At 43.0% G+C, this 20,603-nt stretch overlaps 1 protein-coding gene across 5 annotated transcripts in view; it reads right to left on the reverse strand.

The window, feature by feature from the left end:
- The window catches only part of LOC144720951 (RNA-binding motif, single-stranded-interacting protein 1-like), a 273,511-nt gene that overhangs the window by 116,301 nt on the left and 136,607 nt on the right, over positions 1–20,603 (reverse strand). For 2 of the 5 annotated variants that reach the window (XM_078598151.1, XM_078598149.1), the window contains exon 1: positions 1,900–2,217. The exons of the other annotated variants lie outside the window; for them this stretch is intronic. In XM_078598151.1, coding sequence (XP_078454277.1) covers positions 1,900–1,995 — 96 coding nt within the window. In that variant the 5' untranslated portion in view covers positions 1,996–2,217. Of the gene's footprint in view, positions 1–1,899; positions 2,218–20,603 lie in introns of those variants that run through there. 5 annotated transcript variants of the gene reach the window in all.

Here is a 20,603-nt window from a genome sequence, read left to right on the forward strand (position 1 = left end):
GCACCACCACTCCCCATGCTACACACACACACTAAGACTCAATTCATATAAAATGCATACACTCGATTATATATTAAGTGCAAAAAATGCATTTTAAATGGACCGTTAATGCACTAAAATTGATTATCTCTTTGCTCGTTGAAATGTAACATAAAGCCCATTCCTTCATGCCCGCCGATGCCACAAGTGGAGCTGAACCTAAGCACGACGGTGATTCTCAACCACCGAAGCGACAGGAACTAGCGTCAAAAAAACACTCAAGTCTCTCCCCCCCCACCCTCCACCACAGCCCCAACTCACCCCACTGGCTAGCAACCGTCATATATCAAGCTACAAACTCCGTGTTATGAATTGCGGACATAACTCTGGGCTCGCCTTTCAGCCGAGGAATGCGCGACAGACACATCCAAGCGGAACAGCACCAGATACTGGGCGCTTGTTGTGCATTAGCGTGACAAACAGCCCGAACAGAGGTTTCTTTCGCTCGCGTTACAAAGTGCAGAGTACAATTCCCCGCTGTTTTCGTTGACATGCTCGAGCATCGGCGCATTGCATTCTGTTTGTCTGTCCGCCTGTTAGCGAGCACGCGGGATTTACCTGTGCGCCGTCAGCCACCGCCAGCCAACTCGCCAGGAACAAGCAACAAAATGTGCGGTGGTCGTCATTTCTTTAATACTTTGGATGTGCGTGTGCGGGTGTCAATACGTGTTTTATACACTGCATATATATACACACAGAAATGACGGGCAGCTAAAAACATTGTTTGTGAGCGTATATATCGCGCTGCGAATAATGTTTTTGCCTGTCTAATATTCAACGGATGTCTTGAATGAATTATCTCGCTTATAACAATTGTAATAAAATATGCGCTGACAGTAAATAGAAATGTTAACTGTAACAATGCGACCGAGCTTATCCAGCATGTGAAGACACAGACTTGACAATGTTTAAACAAGGAATCATTTACTTGGCAATATTCTTGGGAAGGAATAACACAGTCTATAGAACCTTGTTATTCTTTAACATTGAATGATCACCATTTAGTAATGATCTTATACAAATGGCGTACAATAATATCAATGACGTGTCTTCCCCAAAAAATCTAAATGTTTGCGTATACATTTAAAAATCCACGATAAACTTGGTTTGACCGCAATCATACATTATACATAAATATATATCATAGCGCATGGATGGCATTTGCTTTGCATGTACAATATCAGCTTGGGGGTGATAAAAAATAATACACAGCTTGGAAAACTAAATCCCAGAAGGTCATCAGACCAACAAAACATCTAAGACCAACGTAACAATTAGAAACCATGACTCCTGTGCCGAGGAGCTGCATAAGCATCATCACCCCGACCATCTCCACGTGGAGGCAGCCGACACCCCGAAAATCACATTGACACTGATGTGCCTCCCCTTCCCAATCGACACCAGTGCAGGACCCTTTACTTACATCGGACAATGATCGACAAATTAAGTTACACGTGGTTTTAAGCCCGTGGAATTCTTCCACCGTCCGTAGCCATGCCACCGACTCAATGCTGGGCGGCAAAGCAGAACGCAACGGCGGACCGATGCGCACGTAATTATTACACGACATACTTGGGGCGAACGTTCCCAAGCGTGCCAACACAGTTCACGTACCTGTAAGGGTTAGATCGTCAGTTAACAATGCTCACTCTAATGCACCGGACGACTTTCCTGCAACGTAAGAAACCACTGCACAGTTGTCAACAAAATATATTGCAGCAGCGACTGCAGCAGGAGCTGCAACAGCAGCCCCGCGACCAACGACCGAGCAGCTGGTCCATCTCCAAACATTCCATCACTTTCTTCCTAAGAATAGCCACTCTGCTGAACGCACGAGCCAGCCTTGCGTTTTTACTGCACCTTGGCGGAGAGGCACGACGGGTAGTAGTAGGCGGTGTACTGGGGGAACATTGGTTGCTGCTCCAAGCGCTTTCCCATGAAGTCGGCGGGACACATTTGGCGGTCTCCCGCTTGTGGGAACTAATCGCCTCGGCCGGAGCTCTGGAAAGGAACGCTCGCTCGTCGTTCGTGGAATACAACGGCGTGGGTCGGCTGCTGTCACACGCGCACGTGCACGCGTGCGGCTCTATCTGTCTGGCTTGTGTAGTCTCTCACTCACACGCGCGCGCGCGCTCGCTCTAGCCCAATTTGGCTCTCTGCTGCCACGCCTGCTTGAGCGCGGGCAGACGAGGATAGGCTGCGATCGGTAGCGTTGCGGGAACTTCCTCGATTTCCGCACCCTCCCCTCGCAGCGTCCACTCCGGCTAAGGCAGCAGAACACACACGCACGCCAGCGTGTGCGTGCAATCCCCAGTGCCCCCTCTGCTGTTCCGTTACAACCGAGTTATAATGAAGCGAGCCCGCCGGCTGCAAGTGCAGCTGATGCCCGCGTTGTGAGTGAAGCAAAAGGAGATGGGCCAATGTCAAACAACGGGCTCGTGCTCCCACTAACAAGCCTGATCACCGCTGATTGAGCGGCTATCGAATAGCCACAGGAGCTCAGCTACAACCGTCCGGAGCACTGCTCTAATTAAATTAATGCCCCTAAAGGAGCCCGACACGTACACTGTAGACTCAAAAAAAGTAAGTGGAATGGAGTACATCAATATATAACTTATGCTTGCCCTGTGCATAAAATAAAGTTGTTGTTTTTTATAAAGCATAAAACTCGATTTTTTGTCTCTCTTCCCTTTGGCTCAAAGGTCAAAGAGTTCACGTTTCCAAAAGAGGCCGCATCTTGCGTGGTGCCCTCAAGTTGACACTGGCACAGAGATTGGACAAGGGGTGGGTCTGATCACTTCTGTGGCTTCTGGAGCTGCCTGTTCAACTGCAGCAGGGACATGCTGCAGTCGGAGAGGGGAGGAATAGGACAAGTCAACTGGATAATTTGATGCTGTACTCTTCGACAGTTCTGGCAAAACCCTGGCTGAGTGTTGTTGGCTTTTGCACATAATGGAATTTTTTTTACAAGTGCCAGTAACAGCAATTTCCTCATTAGGATAAATTATAAGCCACAGCCCACGTCAGTTGCTGAATGGTATGTAAATATGGCGTGTAAAAGTAAAGCTGCCAAAATGTAGTGAGTGAAAAAAATTCCATACTTGAAAAATCCTGCATAAATTATACTGTGACAATTTAATGTACCACTAAGATTAATCATTCGCTAATGCATGTGCTAAATCTGACAACACTAGAAATGTCATATTTTCTCAAAAGATTTATGATAGGGGGGAGTAGTGGCACAGTGGTTAACGCAGTGCGCTATGAACCACGACTAACATTGACGGGAGATTCTAGCCCAGGGGTCGGCAACCTACGGCTCCGGAGCCGCATGCGGCTCTTTATGGGCTGCTTCTTGACAATATGTACGTATGTACAGTATGTACTCAGATGCATTGCGGCTCTTGAAATACTGAATTTTGTACCGAATTGGAAAGAAATGGCTCTTCTTGTTATTTTGGTTGCCGACCCCTGTTCTAGCCGAACCAGTCCTGTGCATCCGTTCACCAACCTGCACTCACCATCGTGGTGGAGAGAAGTTGAATTTACCCGTGACTGACACAGCATGGAGATGTCTTCATCCAGCAGTGTATTGGCAAATGGCCATCAAGTATTATTATGTAGTATACTGCGAATACATAATAATATATAATACTTAATTATTCAACTGAAAATTGTACTTATTCCGAACATTTGTTTTCATGGAGCGATTACATAAAATAATTAGTGAATTGAAGTTGAAAAGTTTCTAAATTGAAAACTAGAGAATCAAGCGTAAACCTGTGTTAAAGTGTAATACCCTGCTTTCATGAACCCTTTTTGACTGATCTTCATCTATAAACCATGCTCCTCTGAAGGCAAAAAGACCATTATGGCATTGTCATTAGCAAACACCGCCTTTCGTCCTGAAAAATATATAAGCTAATGTTTAAGCAAGGGAAATGACCCATATTCATGCTAGACTTTCATTTTTTTTACTGCTATATCATAAACCGGTACATTATGGCGAGTTAATTTTATACATGCAAAGATAAGCTCAACAAAGACAAAGATTATATGTGAAGTCAATGAGAGTAGTGTGTCTAGACTTTTATCGACTGAGCCAAAAGTAAATCAATGTTAAATTGCGCCGAAACAATTAGCAAATACTTTTATTTTCATATTCTTCATCCTCAGTATACGCGGAGCGTTCAAGAGTATGAAGTTAATTGTTGTTTACGCAGCACACACACACACACTTTCACGGACATCTGCAAAATTTCACAGGTGCAATTTAAATTCTAAATTCTGCAGTGTGCCCCATTTCAGTGCGGAATATATTTATCACGCTTGTTTACAAGAAAGGCCTCGCTGACTCTCAAGACTCTCTCTTGGTGAGGAGATACTGCCAAGTCTCCGCAGGAAGGGGGGCGATGTTGCTCCGTGTATTCCCAATTGAGTCATTTGCGGGCAAAATTTTCAGCATTGGCGATGCACATTGCACGCTTTATTTCTTTTTAGCTTTGTGAAGAAGCCGAGATCCTCAAGAAAAAACATTCAAAACTGAGGCAGGGCGTACAAAAAAACCCTCCCCACTGAAAGACACCCCGAGTCAGGAATCGAACCTGGGACCTCCTTGCTGTCAGGCACGAGTGTTACCACTGCACCACTCTGCCTAACCCCAAACCCCCTTCCTATCCTCACCCCGCTCCGACCCCTTTCACCGACACACACAGACCGGCATGGTGAAGTACAGTGAAGACAGCTCCCCATGACTCACACGGCATGGGGATGCCTTCATCCAGCAGTGGATTGACAAAGCGCTGTAAATTATCATTCTTATTATGCTTGACACCAAAATGTGGATAAATGCAGGGTTACTATTATGGAATGCGTGGAATTTGTGCCGTATGCTACGGCAACCGATTTAACAAACTCCACATCGATTCGTTCCACATCTGATTTGCATTGAAACTCACCATTTATTAATGGCGTTTTATGTCATGCAAAGCAATTGCATGTGCGGGATGGTAATGCAGATATTTTAACATTTTACTTACTGTTTCATTTACATCTTTCCCAGGACCAAGAATACTAATTTCTGCTTTCATGTTGCGGTTCATGAGATAATGGTAAACATTTGTCACAACAGTCCGACACTAATCAGGCTCAGAGAACAGAGAAAAAAAAGGGAGCTATTGAACCTGGGACCATGCTCCTGCAATAATAATAAAACATTGTCACAAGTGCCACACGATTGTGCAAGGCAGTCACATGAGGCCCCTGCTATCTCGGGAAGAGTCCGGAAAGGATGGGTCCTGCCGGGAACTGGCACTGATGGATGAGATGCTTTGTTATGCTGGGACTTGCACTAAGAGAGAATTTTCAGCATTCGCTTAAACACTCACCTATGAGCGCATCTGCGCACGCGTGTGCAACGCGCGCGCGCACGCTTTGCACACGCGAATCTTTGCAATGACAAAAAAAATATTTGTTGCCGCGTCTTCGCGAAAATAAAATTCAAATAAAACCTGCACCCCCATTGGTTGCATTGCACGGTGCAGACATGCATGCAACACACGCATTATTTACGGCTTTTGACGGAACATGCAAACGTGGATTTGTGGCATTGTATTAAACTGCAGCAGCGTGTTACAATATATCTAAACCAAACATTAAAAATACGGTCGGAAGCACGTCGTAACACGGCTATTTGTTTTCTGAAATGGTCTAAACAGAAAAACTAAAATGTATTAGTGGACCTAACAATTCGAAATGAAAGTTCTTTAACTTCCTAATGCATATAAATAGTAGGGTAACGAGGCTGCTGGATTGAGGAGGGAAAATAATAACGTAAAAAATATATATTCTAGTTTGAAGCTCCTTCTGGGAGGCTGTAAAACATGTAGTCTGACAGCAGAAATAGCTAATTAAATACGGTCACAGCCCCCCCTTTTGAACGTACCGTGCAGCCTTGCCTTCCAATTACCCAGGCTGCCTTATGTTTCTCCATCTTGACCCGGTCCCCTGGGCACAGGATTAAAGTGGCTCGCTGGAGGAAGACGTTCATTTCTGTAGTTTTGCAGCCGCTTCCGGGGCAACAGCCACTTTAGGTAGCCCGGCCCAGCGCATAAGCACCTTCTTTATTATTACAATGAAACGCAAGGCCATTTCCCCTTATATTGTGTCAAAACACCGCGTACTCGTATCGCCTGATGATGCACAATCGCGGCGGGGCAATGCACAATGAGGGAGAGGCGAGGAAACAATTGGATGCAAACACACATATATCTAGAGATATACACGAAGATATCATTATATATAGACGTATAGGCAGACACAAATATGATTCTGACGTGTATCTGATGTGGCTCAGTACACACACATATCACTCTACTCCCCGCTGACATGCTCTCCGCTCCAGTAACCGAGGCCTTCGTTCTAAACCCTCCCCAGCCTCTGCTCAATCTAAGGTCGCTCCTTCGCTGCTGCTGCCTCTATATTCTAAAATTCCACACCCCCCCCGGCCATCCATGTTGTTGACTCACTGGCCCCGTTCAAGTCTCGGCTTAATATATTTCCCTTCAGAAAATGACTGATCGCTATAATAAACATGTATATGGATGTGCATTAGAACTTGTGTAATCAGTCAATGAGGTTTATTCATAAACCAAACCATTTAATCGACTACTTTTTTATGATTGATTAATTGGGTCTCTTTAAAAATTATGGACACTCCGATTTACTTCCAACTGAAGGTGGGAAACCCCTGCGATCCATGCCCGAAGTTTCACAGGTGCTAAAGATGATTATGTCACCAAAACCTACCCATCACCTACCATTCAACACCCCACGTGGCAATAGCGGTGATACATTTCCCCCCAACTATTTCAATTCAATCCGATTAGTCTAGTCATCGAACCAATAAATGGTGGAGTAATCTATCAGTTAAATGTACACATTATATCCGTTTCCGAAAGTGCTCTACGATGTGTATGGCATACTTTCTGTACAGTTTCTTGAGATGCAGTTGCATTTTGACACGATATAGATGCAAATTTTTATTATTAATTATACGATATGCCAATCACCCACTAACTCATTCCTTTGTCCAGTCATTCGTTCAGGTGTTGGTTCATTTCGACGTGTAGCAGAACATGCACCGCTTCATCTGTCCTCTCATTCATTCGGCAATTCGTTTTGGACCAAGCAGATATGAAATACAAAAGCAACTGGAGTAAAAATAATTTTAACAAAAATCAATCTCAAGTAATAGAGAAGAGATACGGTGGGTCTTTAGTCTATATCTGAAACCACGGAGAAAGGATCCGGCAAACTCAACATCAGGTGGAAGGCTATTCCAAACTGTTGTGGGAGCAGCATATCAGAGGCGCGGCTTCCTGTCATTCAGAGATTGATAAGAGATTAATAGAGAAGGGAGTTTTTGCTGTGGCCGTTGAAGCTGGAGGGAGAGTGGAGGGAAATTGAAAAAAAAAGAAAAAATAATGTGCAGACTCAGTTCTGCTTAACTATGATGTATTTTACATGTTTCTGTAATGCTACGGTGCAATACCTTTGCGTAAAAATACAGCATTGCCTTAAATGGTATGGGAAAAGTAAAAATTTCACATTAAAATGTTGTACAATGTGTTTTCATCATAACGACTTCACAAATTCGGAATTCACATTGGTTGCTGTACTCTTGGAGACAGAATTCCCCAAAGTGTTCACAACAAGCCTAATTGAAATTTGTGAAGCAGAAAAAGGCCAAAATTTTCCAATTCACGATGCCTTCTTTTTTTAACTACTGCCATCAATTTATTCGGCCAGAGTGCACGCGAAACACTATTATAGCTGACAAACCACGACCTAACAATTCTACGGTATAATTTCAGCTCCAATAGTTGTGATGACCGATCAATCAATCAATCAATTCAATATTATGAACCTCCAATCGTCTCTCAAAAGCCACTGGGCAATATGGGGCCCTATTAATGACGGTTTGGAATTCCAGGAGGAATTCTTGACATGCGTTCCCGAAGCAAGTGAAGGGCACGTGTGCTATTGATGTAGGGAATCATCCTGTGTATTCAAACACAGAGACACCTTTATTGAATCATGTCCACCTCTGGGAGTACCTACGCTTGCACAATTGTAAGCATCAGGCGGATTCACGAAGCTGTTGTGAATTTCCTTTGCCCGAAGTCAAACGCAACGCTGTCAGTCTTTGTGGCGAGCAAATGTATGCGCTGCCTGCTAAGTGCAACTGCACACTGGTTTTCCCATCAGTGAGACAAGTACAGTTATGCTATTACATAGGTCATTATACACAGCAAGTCACTTAATCTTGATGCCTTATTCCCCTTTTATGTGATTTACCCTAAAAAATCCACTGCAGTCAAGTTTGACGTCACGGCAAAATAAAAAGACTCCTATCTCCCCATGCATCCCCAGCCACTCATCCCCTCCTTTCGCACGATGAAATTATGCGAATGAACGAAAGCACACGGGACAGCTTCGTGATTTCAAACTTAAATTGTAGGTGTTCAAAACCAGAGTGGTCTCATAGATTATACAACACGGCCAGACAGCTTGGCTGTTATTTATTATTTGTCGGCGCTGCCTTGAACTGATCACTTAATGGAACGCTACCGCATTCATAGTTTAGCACAGTGAGAGAGAATTTGATTCTGAACGAGAAGAATGCATTGTGCGTGCGGGGGTCACCTGAGAATACCAATTTATCCACGTCCACCGGGTGAAGTGACAAATGCTCAGAAAATACAATATCAGAAAACGCACCGCGTAAGATTTCCACTGACGCCCCTGGTGTTGCCGCTCTCAAATCACACGAGGCGCTTGTGTTCGCGCTTTGCATTCATAGCGACGGTACAATTGAAAGAGAGAGAGAAAGAGGAGAAAAAATGTTACCGCAAAAAAAAAAAAATCCCTCCAACACAATTCATGAATATACTGAATAATTTAACCACAATTCAAAAAAAGAAACGCGGATTTTTTTAGGTCACCCAGAGCTGCCAGCATAAACATGTGCAGTTTAGAGCCAGAGTATTTGGTTAGGGCATAGTTTTAAATGTTTGCCGCGGCATTTCTTATGATAAGAAACAGACGTCTCGCCCAAGCAAGTGGGGTGCAGGGAGAAAGGGCATGGAGACCTCGTATGATCTGGCTGATGTTGGACTGTTCAGCTGCTTCATATAAACAATTAGGCTCCAGTTAATGCGCTCGCGATTTACGACGACCCCCGCTTACAGAATTACTACAGAAGCGTTCTTTATTGCCTGAGATCTGTGTTGTATTCCAAAGGGATGTTCTATACGGTCCTCTTAAGCAAGAATCAAAAAGACGTAAATGAGGTCCTTGAAGTAAGTGGATTCTCCGATGCCTTCTCATTCTTTAAGCATCACAATTGTCTGGGGAGTATAGCAATAGCTAAATGACACTGGCTATCACAAGGCGGAGGCTGCTTTTAAGATCTTGCTGCTAGGCAAAATGTTAATGAAATGTTAATACAGCCGTTTTATACACCCTTCAAACCTTTCTGACTGTTCAGCCTTGTACGCACTGTGGATATAACACAGAGAGCCACAATGCCACCTTTTTAGGACACCTTAGAGTAATTGCTGTTAGCGAACACCTATTACAACCGACGTCAGAAACAACCAACATTTATCTACAGACCACAAGTGATGGGCATACTGCACTAGACAGAAACTCAATATCGGATGACTGCACATCTGTTATTTATAAATCAATGTAAGAGATATACATATTCCAATAATAATCATTATGATTATTCATTTACAGCTCTGTGGAAATCCACTGACAAAAGAAGACCACACCCATGCCATGTTGGCCACGGGTGTGGGTTGACTGTGCTTCGCCACGCTAATCAGTTTGGGTTGTGGGTGGGGGGCACCCAAGGTGTGGGGTACCTAAGGTGGGGGGCACCCAAGATCAGTTTAACACCTAGAAGGGTTTCACGACCAATATTATCCACAATAGAGGTTTTTTAAGGGTTAGATAGCGTAAATATAAATGTGTCGTTAAACCCGCCACCAGCCAATGCAGCCAATTAGTAATAGGGTTTGTCACGTAAACAAAACATGCCAATTCGTTACTCGTACAGCACACCGGTGTGTTGGAGAGTAAACCCACAACATTTACAATTCGAGTACGACGTTTCGCCAGTAACTACAACTAGCATCATCAGGCGACAGCCAGAGTTTAAATATCACTCGCCACTCATCTAAGCCATGGCTGGGAATTAAAATTTGGGTTTCAAGGTTCACAGCACCACTCCACCATATAGATGCCTAGAATTTGTATCAATTACCTCCATTGTACATATGGCCATGACTAGGATTTGGGTCAGAGATATGCTATTATGAGTGATTACTGCTCATCATGTAATGGTGCATCAATTAATCAATGAAACATATACTTTTTCATTCATTATAGGTGGATTAAATCATTCGTCAGATAATTGAATATACGATTTCTGCAATTGTTATGCGAGTGTCACATTGGGTCTAATGGAGGGGATAAAACTGTACAAAGAAATGAAAAGAGACAGAGAAAATAAGACAATAGAGATTTGATTCTTGAGTTTAATTTGTCATCATTAGCCACGATCAATCCACCGATGGATAAAGGCTTCCTAAAGCTGTTGCCATCTCTCACAATCTCGCATAGCACCTCCACCTTGCACTTACAGTGAGGGAAAATAGTATTTGATCCCCTGCTGATTTTGTACGTTTGCCCACTGACAAAGAAATTATCAGTCTATAATTTTAATGGTAGGTTTATTTGAACAGTGAGAGACAGAATAACAACAACAACATCCAGAAAAACGCATGTCAAAAATGGAATAAATTGATTTGCATTTTAATGAGGGAAATAAGTATTTGACCCCCTCTCAATCAGAAAGATGTCTGGCTCCCAGGCGTCTTTTATACAGGTGAGATTAGCAGCACACTCTAAAAGGGAGTGCTTTGTTACCTGTATAAAAGACACCTGTTCACAGAAGGAACCAATCAATCAATCAAATTCCAAACTCTCCACCATGGCCAAGACCAAAGAGCTCTCCAAGGATGTCAGGGACAAGATTGTAGATCTACACAAGGCTGGAATGGGGCTACAAGACCATCGCCAAGCAGCTTGGTGAGAAGGTCACAACAGTTGGTGCGACTATTCGCAAATGGAAGAAACACAAAAGAACTGTCAATCTCCCTCGGCCTGGGGCTTCATGCAAGATCTCACCTCGTGGAGTTGCAATGATCATGAAAACGGTGAGGAATCAGCCCAGAACTACACGGGAGGATCTTGTCAATGATCTCAAGGTAGCTGGGACCATAGTCACCAAGAAAACAGTTGGTAACACACTACGCCGTGAAGGACTGAATCCTGCAGTGCCCGCAAGGTCCTCCTGCTCAAGAAAGCACATATACATGCCCGTCTGAAGTTTTCCAATGAACATCTGAATGATTTAGAGGACAACTGGGTGAAAGTGTTGTGGTCAGATGAGACCAAAATGGAGCTCTTTGGCATCAACTCAACTCGCCGTGTTTGGAGGAGAAGGAATGCTGCCTATGACCCCAAAAACACCATCCCCACCGTCAAACATGGAAGTGGAAACATTATGCTTTGGGGGTGTTTTTCTGCTAAGGGGACATGACAACTTCACCGCATCAAAGGGACGATGGACGGGGCCATGTACCGTCAAATCTTGGGTGAGAATCTCCTTCCCTCAGCCAGGGTATTGAAAATGGGTCGTGGATGGGTATTCCAGCATGACAATGACCCAAAACACACGGCCAAGGCAACAAAGGAGTGGCTCAAGAAGAAGCACATTAAGGTCCTGGAGTGGCCTAGCCAGTCTCCAGACCTTAATCCCATAGAAAATCTGTGGAGGGAGCTGAAGGTTCGAGTTGCCAAACGTCAGCCTCGAAACCTTAATGACTTGGAGAAGATCTGCAAAGAGGAGTGGGACAAAATCCCTCCTGAGATGTGTGCAAACCTGGTGGCCAACTACAAGAAACGTCTGACCTCTGTGATTGCCAACAAGGGTTTTGCCACCAAGTACTAAGTCATGTTTTGCAGAGGGGTAAAATACTTATTTCCCTCATTAAAATGCAAATCAATGTATTACATTTTTGACATGCGTTTTTCTGGATTTTGTTGTTGTTATTCTCTCTCACTGTTCAAATACACTTACCATTAAAATTATAGACTGATCATTTCTTTGTCAGTGGGCAAACGTACAAAATCAGCAGGGGATCAAATACTTTTTCCCTCACTGTACATATAGAGCTTATTTCATTGCTCCATCTCGTCAGTCAACGTACTCTCGGATGCATTCTATTCCTTTGCAAGAATTAAATGGCCATCCCGGAATCGTGACAATTCAGTGAATCACTGCGGGGGTGAATCTACATGCCCGCTTACTTCCACGATGCTAAGACTAGTCATCAATGTACGTCGAATAATATGTAAACACACATCACATGTTTTCACGTAGGTGATTGTTGAAAGGAAAAAAAATCCTTTTCCACATTCATAAATTATAGAAGTCAAATACACATGACCCAGCAGACTGCACTTCCTGCAGAAGGCCTGTGCTTATATAGCACTATCTCTACAAGGATTAAGCTGTCATTTATAATGAACTTGTACGCAGCTGAGCCATTTGCCTGGCTGGAAATATCTCCGACTCGGAGACACTTTACAGGGGATTAAGTACATAATATGTTTTTTTTTCTCTCTCTCCCTATACTTCTTTTAAGCCCGATTAAGCATTTCTCCGTGGGTATTCACAGGACTACGTGTTCTTTAAATATCGCGCTAATTTTTTGAGGACGCACAAGGATCTGAGAAATCGAGGTCTCAATGCCGCGTCCTGTCCGCACTAACACCCCCGTTGATTTAGTGCTCGGTAAGCACTTATGCCCCTACCGTGTAAAATCACTTATTGGTGCGAAAATGCCATGCGGCTGGTAGTGACACTTGCGCATGACATCTGTTAAACATCAACTGCTAAGTAGATGTTAGGCGTACGCAGCCCTGCAGAGATGTTTTTCACAGTACCTTAATTATGGGCTACATTTACGCATCTGTGAGCCGTAATTCTCGCTTCCACTTCTATCAATTTGCCATTACCAGCGATTTGTTAATTTCGCATTAAAAGTTAGGCTGTTTGCAGTTTAGCAACACGATGAGCACACTGCGTTGTGGCGGTTTGGAACGAACCGTTTGTATTTAAGGAACCAAGAGCCTTTTGTAATATTATCATCATTCAGAATACTAATAATGTTAAATAACACTACATTTTAACAGTCGTTGGACTATCATCCAAAATCATTGCTTAGATAGTGCAACATTACCATATCCTAGAGACGGCTGGTATCAGATGATCAATGCATGTGGATGTGACACAATGGAAGATCAACACACAATAGATCCACCAGGAGGCAAGGTAATGCATTGGGGAAATGTAAAAGAGGACTGCTGGCATAAGTTGTTCCAACAAACAAAAACGCAACGCTCAGCGATATCTCAGCATTATACTAGCAGCGTACACATTTCTAAAACAATACATGCCTGGGAATATGTTTTAAGTATAAATGAACACTCTCACGCATGAGACAAATATATTATGATGTCTTGGACCGTGCCCAAACATAGTTTTTATTTTATTTTGCTGCAAATACCACACCACACATTTTAATGCAAAGCACACTACATGAGAAAACATTTGATTTCCAAAATAGCATCTCTCTTATAATGTGAACAACAAAAAATTGCATATTTCAGAAAACAAATACAGTAATGTGTACACAGCATTGTTGTGCAATGTATATATATATTTTCATCTGTGGAATACTCGTTTCAGCACTGAGGAATCTTCCCATCGCAAAGTTTAACATTGCAATTTCCTCCCACGCTGAAAATTGCTAAGTGGACTTGCAGTCTTCTTAACTGCTCCCCAAATGTCATGATTAAACAACGATAAATGTACATGAGGTCCATATATGTCTACCCTGCCAAGGAATATATGACCCCGTATTTATGAGCTTTCGTCAATAAATTCAGCAGCAGAAAATTGGACTTTTAATGTTGAAATCGAAATGGCTCGAAAACGATGTAAATCATTAGTATGGAGAAGAAAGCTAATGTGTGCATTTTTTGTAAATGTACGAAACGCATTCATTCATATTTTAAATTAAATCTTTCTTTTCACCGTCATGATTTCCATGTTCCTATCTATGCATCAATAAATAAAGCTAGTGATTTAATAATGCAACTATCTTTTTTTCGTCACCATGTGCTCTAGAGTGTAAAATATACCAATTTTTAACTAAAGACAAAAATAGACTCTGTCCGCCATTACACGCTTGTCCATACCACACACCAATGTGTCTCCACAACAAAAAATATCGCTAACACTGAGTAGATTTTTGCGCTTGTGCCGTATAAGGGCGCCGCAGTGGCGAGATGTTATCTCCCTCGTCTGCTACGCAGGAATTCGTGGATTCGATCCCGAGCCTGACGACGCCTGTACTTGTGGAGTTCGCGTGTCCTCTCTCCCAGTTGTCGTGTGGATCTTTCTCCACATTTAGAAACATGCATTTAGATTTTTTTGGCTGTGACTATAAATCCCACAAATGATAGCAGCCATTTCGACCATGTGTGAAAAAGAGCTAAAAGCTCAGAGGGCTTTTCCTGGTAAATAAAATAGTTTAGTTGAGTATAGTTCAGTCCAATGTGTTACGGGGTTGTTTCATGTGTTATTTGTCACGGTGTCTGATGTTTCGCTCCGCGTGATAGGAGCTTATTCAGGAAGCGTGCGTTATGCACAGGTGCAAACCCTACAACGGAGATCAAAAAACTTGCGCACAGCAGCATCAAATGATGCGCGACAAGCCTCAATTTGACCTCCACAAACGCATAATTGCGAGCACATTCATCAAGCGAGCACGCGGATTGGGTCCTCGCACACCTTTAACCGTCTTTCGTTGCTCGTTTTTAAAGAGACAATAATACATTTCAATGCAAATTTTCCTCCTTAACCTCAATTTGCCTTTGCATTGCACGGGTAAGAATCACAAAGTGGGCCTCCGAGCCGCAGAATCGGCAAAAGAAAAATGATCTCACCTTTCAATTCGTTACCTAATCGTCGTTTTCTCCAGTTCGCTCAAAAATTGCGCAAAAATCAGGACATGTATTTGTCTTCTTGTTGGAAGTCAGAATTTCCACTTTTGCATTGTGCTCGGCTGCTTGGATTTTCTGTCTCCAAGTGCTTCTATTCTGTGCCTATTCTCGAGTCACAGCCACTGTCCTCACATCTCGTTCCACCGAATCCTCCCCTCTCACCCTTGGTCTCCCTCTCCTCCTTCTGCCCTGCACTGGAAGCATCTCCATAGCACTACGAATTGCACCTTCTTTGTCTCTTCTCAACACGTGCCCACACCATGTGCGCCTTGCTTCTCTTACCTTCTTGAGAACAAGTAACGCCCGTTCAGGGCTTTAACTTTTCAATTCCACTTTCCCTTTGAGATATTCCCAAGAGCCACCACAGCATTGTCATCTCTGCACTTTCAAGCAATCTGCCTTTTTAAATCCTTTATATTAAGTTCGCTTGCTTGCTTGCTTGCGTGCTTGCTTGCTTGCGTGCTTGCTTGCTTGCTTACGACCGTGCAAATCTTTTGGTCGTTTTTTAACCCACTTCCCGTGATCCAATCGAGCTGACATTTTCCACACAGACTCGTTGTGCGTGACAATTAATGTTCGGGAAAAAAAATTCCCAAAATTTTACACTGTTTATGGAAAACAAATTAAATATTTTATTACCAATTGCTTAATGGTGGCAGGCAATCATCTGACCCATAGGTGGCAGCCATCTCAAGCCAGAGGATGAGAAGACTCTAGCCGCCACGCATATAAAGGATTTATAGTGAAAAACTTTGTTTTTACGGGTTTACTTGTTTATTCCTCGATGCCCACGTCTCTGGCCCACATAATAGCACTGGTCGTATCACTTTGCTATACATTTCCAGGACATTTCTAAACAGATTTAAATTATATGTGTGGATTTACCTGCTGGGTATCTTGAGAACTAAACAGTTGACGTGAGCCGCGGTGTTTTTATACCTTTGAAGGCCTCGTGGGTCTTTTAATTAGGCAAACTTTGGAATGACATTGTTAATAGTACAGATGACCTTTAAAACGTAATGTCAGCCACATTTCATATGGGATATGCAGAACAAACTCGTAGTCCTAGGCTTAAGGCAATTACAGAGAACCCTAATAATGACTAGATAAAACAACACGTTATTTGGTTATGCTTCGTTGGCAGTGGTGCACGAAGAGCATTACTGTAACAACAAAGAACTCAGCACACTCGTCAACAACACTGCCATAAAAGGGCCATTGCTTGATACGTCGCCGAATATATATGTTTTCTTTTAAGGCAGTGTTGTTGGATAAAAAAAAGAATGTCCGTTTTATGCCATTGCCAACAAGGGAGATCTAAATCCTTCGGCCGACTGACCTTCACATTTAAATGATAATAAAAAAAAATGTGTGATACTGCATCAGCAGTGGTGCAGATGCACAAACATCAAAAGCTATGGAGATTGGCCATTGCCAGAAATGTCACCTACTATATATATTTTCTTCATGGTGGTGTTATTGAGGAATGTGTGGAGTCTTTATTCACGTATAAGTTCACTGAAGAAGCAGCAACTACATAAAGAAGATGCACGTCGGTTCTAATAACCCAAAATGTATCCTATATTTAAAAACTTCCAACACACGATACAAAAAAAAACCTAATTTTATGGGCCATAGACAACAAATGGTTGTTAAATGAATTCAGGCCGCTGGGATAATAGTGCAGTGCATTAAACACCACACACTCTATGCACAACGCTTCCGTAGAGTAGTATAGACTGTTGGGTCAAGTGTTGTTAGCGAGCGCCTATTAAGGCTATCGAGTGCACTTACGGGTGGTGTGACTAGAACCACGCCCAGCCACTCTTGTCTCCAACAGCGCTGATTTTAAACAACACGCCAGGTACTCATTTGAGGATGAGTTCCACCTAGAGCAGACCCAGGACTGGTTTAAATATCACTCACCACTGATGTTAGTCGTGGCCGGAAATTGAACTCACGTCACTGGGTTCATACCGCGGTGGAATAACCGCACCCACCCTCGTCCCCCCTTGTCTACATAATAGGACAGGATAGTGAACCACACAGAACACATTTTCACTTAAAACTTTCGTGACTGCAGGAATTCATATTCTTTGGTTCTTTCGGTAAAGTCACGTAGAAAATAATAAAAAGAAAGTGATTAAAAATAATACTGTAGCCTGGTTCTTAATCGGAGTGAGTGTACTGGCAGTCTATAATGTAGACTGTAGTCTGGTTCTTAAGTTTGGTGAGTGTACAGGCAGTCTATTATGTAGACTGCAGCAATAGTTATTAAGCCGGGTGAGTGTACTGGCAGTCTATAATATAGACAACCTCGGTGGGCGTACTAGCAGTCTATAATGTAGACTGTAGCCTGGTTCTCGAAACGTCGTGACTTTTTCTTTTCAGGCTACAGTCTACATTATAGACTGCCAGTACACTCACCGAGGTTAAGAACCAGGCTACAGTCTACATTTTAGACTGCCAGGACACTCACTCCGATTAAGAACCAGGCTACAGTCTACATTATAGACTGCCAGTACACTCACTCCGATTAAGAACCAGGCTACAGTATTATTTTTTCTTTTACAATTATTTTTGTTCACTTTATTTTTAAAAAAATTCTATCTACGTGACTTTACCGAAATAACCAAAGAATACACACAGAACAACTTAATGATGATGAGTCACGAACAATAGTTCTTTATTTGTATTCCATTTTGAATGTTACCTGGCTTATACTCCATTGAGGTAAGTAGATATCCCTCATTTCTACCAGGTGAGAGGCTATTCAGACAAGTCTCTTTTTAAAGCGAGACGTGACATACAAAAGAACATAAAACAATTTCCACAATGGCTTGTATTTTAAAGCAATAGTAGAACAAGACAATACAACCAGATATCCAATTTTTTTTTTTACAAATTTACATTTTCAATGGTAGTGCCTGCAAAAGGTACTTCGTGAAATTGTGCAACGTTTGAGGACCAAGGAAAGATGATAGCTCAGACAGCACGTATTTATCTTATGCATTTAGCAAAAGCATTAACGATATGGATCCCTATTTTAATGTTATCGACATTTTTTGAGAAAAACTCAGTCTGGATGTCTGTGAATGTTTGCTGCTCAAATGGATATTTTTAATTAAGAGTAAATAAGTTTTAGCCCTAACTCAGGACCACCAACAGAAGCAGAGAGATATTACTTTTATTTTGAGCTTTGGGACACTTTCACTTTTAACCTGCGGTAAATAATAAACTTACCCTATTAAAGAGGCAAGGCGCTCACCGATAAACATTTCCATTTCATACCGATTTAAAATATACACCGAATGCTATACTGGATATTTATACGGTGGCGGGACACCGAAGAATTTGCCCGTCATTCAGTTAACTGTCAAGAAGTGCTGCAGGTTCATAAAAATGTGGCCCATTGTTGGACGAAGGGGGATTTTTTTTCTTTTTTGAGAGGCTCCTGGACTGTGCTCTCCTGGCTGTGTGTCTTCTATGGGAGCCGTCATGCGAAACTGACGGTCCTTTTCTGCTCGCAAATGCCAGCCATTCACCTTTCATTTTACCTTGTCTTGGCAGGGGTCAAAAAGGAATGTGCTGAATGCTCTATACAGTTTGTGTGGCGGTCTAAAAGTGAATGATTCCAAACTCCCAGCCTCAGCTTTCGTTATTGTTTTCGCTCTGATGTGTGACAGATGCACTAATAAGTCAAAGTGGGCAATCAAGAGGCTGTTTCTGTTGTCGGTATAACACTGACACGTGGCTTTTCAAAAAAGTGCCACGTTGCAAAATGGGGAACCACGAAGAAAAATAAAACAAATAGTTGCGCTAGTCGTGTGTTAGACAATGCATCAATTCGTTGATTACAATCGATTTTGTTTATTATGTATGTTGAACTTCTTTCGCACCGTACGTAGCCAACTGTGCTCATGATTAGTGCGCCGAATTCTGAGTGTTAGATTCTTGCAATTCACAGCTTTTGTGTATAATTAGTTCACGTGACCCATGTGGCCACTGTCACAGTGCATTACAATGTAAAATAAAAATATGATCGAAACTGTGTCGCCTGACTAAAAACGGACATACCGAGTTGGGTGATATTTGTGACGCCTTGAAAATTTGAGAAGATGCCACTGCACGTCTTGGTAAATGGAGGAACTGTTTATTGCGCGATTCTAACTTTATTTTCAAGGAATTGATTCACGAATCACATTGTGACAACAAGTCTGGTGATAATATACGTAAACAAACCAAAAAAAACGCATGTATTCAAAAGCAACAAAGTACTGCGATCTCATCATCATAGTAACATTGGTCCTCCCATAACTGCTAGGCCTCAAACATGGATCCCGTGTAGGTGAACCTCACTAGTTGCCAGTGCACTCGTGATTTCACGCTCGGAGGCCGAAAAAGTCGGTGGGGAAATGTGGCCTCCGGCTTGGGAACGGTGTCGCAGCATGAGACTTTATCGTGCATTAGAGAAGTGGGCATTGTGGCTCATATTTGAGTGGTGGGGGGGGGGGGAATATGGCCATCCTATTCAACAAACATTTATAATGCATTTAACAGTACATCACTTTTACATGTCAAAGTTCAAGCTCTAAAAATGATTGGTTACTCCCCTCGCCGCACGCTCAGCACAAAAGAGCGAACACTGGGTGGCCGAGGCAGCATGGCCGCCCTCCCAGGAGGCAGTCTCCTTTCAGAAGCAGCACTGATCCAGCTCTAATGGACTATGGCTTGAACAAATCTGTGTGAGTGTGTGTGCGTTGTGCGTTGAGCGGTAGCGTAGCGGTTAGCGTGCTGCGCTATGAACCCGGCGACGCGAGTTAGAATCTCGCTCACGGCCATCAACAGTGACGATCATCTGAACCGGTCCTGGGCCTCCCCGAGGTCGACTCAGCCTTGTACGATGTGTAAACATCGCCACTATGGAGACAAAGGCGGCCGGGCGTTGTGCTAGCCACCCATCCCCTCGCATGCTATGCTGGATAACAGCACTTGCCCCAACAGTCTGTTAAGGCTATAGGGAGGATATTTGTCTTCGTGTCTGTGTATCGGGTGGGGAATGGTGGTGCAATGGTTAGTGCACTGTGCAATGAACCGCGGAACTCTATCCCAGCCCATAGCGAACGTCGGCCTTTATGAGTACCTGGTGCAAAATGTAAGCATCAATACTGGGGAGACAAAGGTGGCCAGGTTCATGAATGGCCACACCACTTGCTCGTGCACCATGCTGAACTTAACAGGTGCTCGCTAACAGGGCTTTACCAAGCAGGCTATGTAGGCTACACGGGGGACCTTTGTCTGTATGTGTACAGTGTGTGGTGGTTAATTCATTGCGCTATGATTCCTGACTATGATGC

Source organism: Lampetra planeri, chromosome 10 (genome assembly GCF_965212315.1).
Source record: "Lampetra planeri chromosome 10, kcLamPlan1.2.h2, whole genome shotgun sequence".
In the NCBI taxonomy this organism is placed as follows: domain Eukaryota; kingdom Metazoa; phylum Chordata; class Hyperoartia; order Petromyzontiformes; family Petromyzontidae; genus Lampetra; species Lampetra planeri.